The following is a 6190-nucleotide window of genomic DNA, read 5'->3' on the forward strand; positions in this document are numbered from 1 at the left end:
GAGGGTAGTTTGGTCAATTCAAGTTAGCAAAGGTATTGGGTGTCATTTAGGGAAAATATTTGGGTTCGTTGGATTAAATGAGAGAGATGATGCCACGTGTCAATTTGCAAGCTTTTGGTCTTGATAGTCAATGGGCATATTCATCATTTTGCCTACTCAGGGGAAAATGTGTCTTTACACATGCACAAAACGGAAAAAGTTGAGTCAGCTGTGAAATTGGGGTTGTAAGTCTAATATGCAAAGAACGGGGACGTAAGTCTAATTCAATAAGTTGGTGGAGACGAAAGTCTAAAAAACTGTTCGTATTACTATAGCGAGAGGGTCAACTTGGAACCACGGAAAGATTAGACAACCCATCCAAACACCATAAAAGTATGAATCCTGGAAGCAACGGGTAAAGAAATATTTCTATCTGTAGAATCAATTAGTAACACCTATAAAAAGAAATGAATGTGAAAATGGAAGGACAAATGTATAAAAACTAAAATAATTTAATGAACAAAAAATAAAAACAGAGAAAAAAACGTAATCAAATCACTATATATTATTATAAATCGTTTGCAGTCAAGGAAACCCTCAACTGAAAATGATAGAAAAGGGCAATCTGCAATGGCCGAGATTGAAATCAAAGAAAAGCCCTAAGCACTGGTGTTCTAAACTCGATCATATTCTGGAAGACCTGCTTGGCTTGCCAAATTGTTACAAGAGGATGCATCAGCTGGCCATTTGTCAACTCCAACATTTTCTGCTGCTTGGTGAGGCCCCAAGTCCCATAGTTTTGAAAATTCACCCATAGCCCCAAGCTCATGGTCATCGTAATTGTCAAGATCAGCAAAGACATCGTGACTAGAGGTATCAAGGCCAATACTTCCGATATCCATATTCCAAATATCCTCTTTTTTAGCAATGCCAACCTCACCAGGGGACATGAACTCTGCAAATATTTTCCCCTTTGACAATAAATCTTCTGGCAAAGAAACAGTATAGTCAGGACCAACTTCTGCTTGAGGACTTGCAACGTTCTTCCCTTTCAATGTGTCTTCATAGCCCACTGGTTTCAACCATGGCTCGCACAGTTTCATATGAGTAGAGGCTCCGACGAATCCCTGCTCTAACTCATCCCTCGCCATATTTTCAACCTGACTGTGCAAGCCCTTCCCATTAAGCCCTAACCTTTCCACCATATCTTGTAAAAGTTGACCTGAAAGTTGTCTATCAGGCATTTGGTTAAGATCTTCCATTGTCAAAGATGTATGCTTGTTATCTACACAGGGACCATACTTAACTATATGTCGTCCTTCAACAGTAGAATCTGGCTCACTATGGTCAACTTGCAGATGCTTCACAAACTTTCTTTTCACCCTTGGAGAAGCAATCTCCTTTTGTTCATTCATTTTCTGAAGACGGGCCAAGAAGACGGGATTCTGAAGAAGTCTTGCCAGGAATGAGATCATCTGTTTTTGCCTCTGCTCTGCTGCATCTAACCGCTGCTTCATTTTCTCCATGCAGTAAGCGCTTCCACGGTGTTCCTGCTGCAATCTGACAACTTCCTGCATCAGAAGACTCCTGTCTTTCTTAAGATTTTCAATCTCACCTTCCAATCCAAACCTTCCTGTATCACCTGAAAACTCAACATGGCTCCCAATCTGCCCCTGAGTTGACTTGCGCCTGTGAATATTCTTCAACAAATGCCTCTGTCCTTGTAGGAAATCTTCATTTGCGAACTCCCAACGGTCAGCATCAACTTTTCGGAAACCCTAAACACAAGACAGAGGCTTTAAGAAAATGAAAGAATAACACAAGATACAAAATCAATTTAAGATGATAGTAACTTCATGAAATGTTTCTCCATAAACGCATTCATAGTAATAGGATTAACAGGTATAGATCTTCTGTAACCTTACTTGTGTGCAAAAAAAAAAAAAAAAAAAAAAAAAGATTGTCTTGTAACCTAACAAAGCCCCCAAGTGTGAATGTTGCATGAACTTTCCAAATATCAAAATTCAAACATAAAAAAGAAAGAAGTTGTTCTCAAAACATGAAATACTACCTGGAAAAGAATGTGACCACAGCTGCTATAGGCAGAAAAAAGATTCCTGTTCTATGGTAAAAAAAATGTTCAAGGAAAAAGGGAGCAACTATCTCATATTAACTAAGTATCTTTTGTTTTTGTAATCCAAGACATCCGAGATAATACACAACAAACCTAAAGAGGTCAAATCTGATATAAATCTCGCATAAACAAACATATATTATAGTTCCATGCTTCAATAAAAAAAATTAAGCTATGACTACCACCAACATATTTGAACGATATACTGTTTCCTTCTTGAAGCTCGTGCTGCAATAGTACCATTAATGTATGACCAACATCGTCTACATGATGCATGGGCATGGAAGCCTTCTAATTATATTATTAGTAGTCTTATTAAGTTAGAAGAATTTGCTACTTGTTTTAGATCTAGGTTATTTAATAAGGTTTCTATTTTGGTTTCTAAATAGAATTAGGAACAAGGTTTATTATATAAAGGCATCTAGGCCTTCATTGTTAGATAGTTATTATTGATCATTAATTATTTGTGAATTGTTCTTCATGTTAGAAGGTTTAAACCCTAAATTTAAGTGTTTATTTTATTAAACTCAATTGATGTTCATCCATTGTTAAAACTTCCGCCAACAAGATACATCACTACATCTTTAATTCAAATGCTACTTCCATCATTCCCACAACTGAAATAGCACTGATTAAACAAATATCACACTCTAATTATCTCTTCCTAAAAGAAACAGGGCAACTCCTCTATAACCCAAACATTTCGTACTAAGGGTCAGACTCTTAAATAAAAGTGCAATGTTAGAAGAAGTTAAAATTGAAATAAAGCACCAAAGTCAACTATTGTAATTCATTTAACAAAGAAGTGTAGGATACACTAAGGAAAATTGTCAATTTAACAAAGCTAAAATACACATCTTGATTTCGCTCTTACATAATCTTGATCAAATCCAAGTACAGAATAACATAAATCCACTAACAGAATAGCAGATAATAAAACAACATACAAAAAGAGTAGAAAATAATACAGATTGAAAAGACCCAAAACAAAACAAAAAAATCTACATACAGATTACAGCAGCCATTACAGGCTGGTTACAGGTGGTACCCACATAAGTGTTAAGCTGCCTGACAAAACTGGAGAAATTGTTGTGCTTGAAATTCCTAGGAATTATACTCTTGGAGAACTCCACATGATCCCAAACCACAAAACTCTGACCGGTCGACCCCCAAGAGATAACCGGATCTAATAAAGGGTCATCGACTAAATCAAAAGTTTTACAAAGAAAAGCAGGAACTGGTGTACCTTGCAAACACTCTAGTGGTTGTGGAACAACTACTCCAATAATATTACTATTAGTCTCCCCTTCACTCGATACCGGTATAACATTCCCAGGAGGAGAATTAGACGCCGTAAAAGACGAAGAAAACGCTTCAAAGTCTAGTAATGGAGAAGCTGATGAAGAAAGTGGAATGGCTACTGTTGGTTTCATCTCAGACGAGACTTGTTTTCCAGTTGGACTAATACAGGAATTTTGTATTGGTTTCATCTGAGGTTTATGTATTTATTTTATGGACCAAGAGATTGTAGTTATGGATAGTGAAAAAAGAGGGTCAAGCGTTGGGTGAAGAGTGAGCGAGGAGAGGTATTTAAATGGGTGGGTTTGCCGCCATTAGGAGATATTTTTCTTGGAAAGGAAGAAAGGCGGTGGATTTTGAGTACTGTACTACTAGTACTATTGACAAGTTATAAGGCCAAGGGAACACCACCGACTTTGTACAGTTATGTGTAGTCGTTGGTTTTTTTTCTGTCACAGAAATAGATTGTTTGGTTGGGCCGTTGATTTTGGCAGTTAAAGAATCTAAGCTGACCACTTGTTTCATTGCACATAGCCACATACTGTTAAAGATTTTTTTCACGGCGTAGCTACTAGAAACCCACGGGCCTACAGGAATAAGACTTATTTATATATATATACTGGTCTATGCACGTGTATCCACACATATTTTTCTTTTTCAAAATATAGGCCCGTATCCCTGATGTGACGGTTTTTTTTTGGAATTTATAAATCTGCCCCGTGAACATATGCAATATATGCTATTCACGGCCATAGTCAAATTACTGTTTTGCCACTCCAAAAAATCAAAAAAATAATAAAAAATTATGAAATTAAGAAATTACTACTAAAAAACTAGGTTATATGTACACGCCATATTTTGAAAAAAATCCGTATCGGACACGTATCCACGTGTCCGTGTCGGACACATATTGCATGTAATTTACCTCAAATTTTGATATTTTGCCGTGTCCGACAATTCGTATCCGTGTCCGATACGGCGTGTCAATGCAACTTAGCTATAAAATCACAAAATAACAATTCTACTACTACTACCGTATATAAAATAGTGAATTTGTGTCCGTCACACATGGGCAAAAATGTCATTTTTCACTATTAAAAAACATTTTATGACACTTGTCAATCATTAGTAGTCTATTTTTGACAAAAAATAATAAATTATTTTAAAAAATAACTAATTTATTCTTGTGACACAAAATCACTATTCTTCATACTCTATATATATATATAGTCTTTATCTAAAAAAATAGCTACTTAAGTTAATTTTAAAATAAGTACGTAAGTAAAACTTCACCTACAAAATAAATTTAAATCTATTTTTTTTGTGGATATAGTATACTCAATATTAAGATCATCTCTACAAAATTTCAGCTCATTTAGAAACCTCTAACATTGACAAAAAAACGATTACAAAAATTTAACATTTCTGGACAGTTAGATTTTTTTTAAAAGATGACAATCATTTTTATCTATGTTAGAGGTTTCCAAATGAACTGAAATTTAGGGAAAATAATGATTATGGTGAATGCTTCATAACTACAAAAAATTAGGTTTGAATTCATTTTATAAGTGGAGTTTTATTTACGTACTTATTTTAAAGTTAACTTAAGTAGCTACTTCTAAGAGAATATATAGTCATTCTCTTAAAAGTAGCTACTTAAGTTAACTTTAAAATAAGTACATAAGTAAAACTCCACCTACAAAATAAATTCAAACCTAATTTTTTGTAGATATGATATACTCAATATTAAGATCATTTCTACAAATTTTCAGTTCATTTGGAAACATCTATCTAACATTGGCAAAAAACAATTACAAAAATTCAACATTTCTAGACTATTAGATTTCTTTTTAAAGATGACAACAATTTTTATCTATGTTTGAGGTTTCAAATGAGCTGAAATTTTGAGAAAATAATAATTATGGTGAGTACTTCATAACCACAAAAAATTAGGTTTGAATTTATTTTGTAGGTGAAGTTTTACGTACATATTTATTTTAAGTTAACCTAAATAACTATTTATATATATATATATATAAATCAAAAGCCCATTACTTTAGTTTTTAACACAATCCCGATGGATAGGTCTGTTGTCTCACGGCGGGTGGACATGAAAAATCCTGGGCCCAACATTTCCATTGGGTGCTGAAAGGTGAAACCAACCCGCAATAGTAAGACTCGTTCTACAAGGTTCCAGTGTTCACCACTTGACCCACAACCACGATGTTCAGACAGTAAAAATACCTCCATAAGATTTTACATGGTCAATCAGAAAGGGCACAACATAATTTTTTCTCTGTTCGCTGAAGGGAGTTGATTTTTTATACACATTTCAGGTTGTCTGAAACTACAGAAAATTGGTAGTAAAAACAATTACCCAATATTGTCATGAAGGTTTTAAATGCTCTACTGGTCAAGACTTGGGAGGTTAGACCCAAGGTCGGTTACGATTCCCACCTTAGGAAACAAAGTTCTAACTATCTAAATTAGGGGGTTTCTTTTTTCCGAAAATCCAATTTTTTCGAATTCGATCCGATATTTTTCTGAATTTAGCAATGATATTTGTGTTCCGATATCCGATTTTTCAGAAAAATAATTGGATAGGAATTGAATGTGTTTTCGAAATCCGATCTGATTTCCGATTAATTTCTGAATTCTTAACATATAGCGGTCTATTTCATATAGTTACTAAATTAAAACTATATATAATTTACAAACTAAATAAAAACCCTAAAAAAATAGAATATTTTCTCTCACAACTTCAAAAAATCAATATTG

The 6190-nt window shown here is 34.3% G+C and overlaps 1 protein-coding gene across 1 annotated transcript; it reads right to left on the bottom strand.

Annotated features, from left to right (window-relative positions):
- Positions 1-526: 526 nt before the first annotated feature.
- LOC147486946 (heat stress transcription factor A-2b-like) lies at positions 527-3864 on the bottom strand. Its single transcript, XM_086573420.1, has 2 exons — positions 3166-3864; positions 527-1757 (listed from the first exon to the last, which is right to left on the bottom strand). Exons 1-2 carry the CDS (start codon positions 3601-3603, stop codon positions 654-656), a joined length of 1542 nt encoding a protein of 513 aa, XP_086429546.1. The 5' UTR covers positions 3604-3864; the 3' UTR covers positions 527-653.
- Between the last annotated feature and the right edge of the window lie 2326 nt (positions 3865-6190).

This window comes from Coptis chinensis, chromosome 7 (assembly GCF_015680905.1).
Source record: "Coptis chinensis isolate HL-2020 chromosome 7, ASM1568090v1, whole genome shotgun sequence".
Classification (NCBI taxonomy): Eukaryota; Viridiplantae; Streptophyta; class Magnoliopsida; order Ranunculales; family Ranunculaceae; genus Coptis; species Coptis chinensis.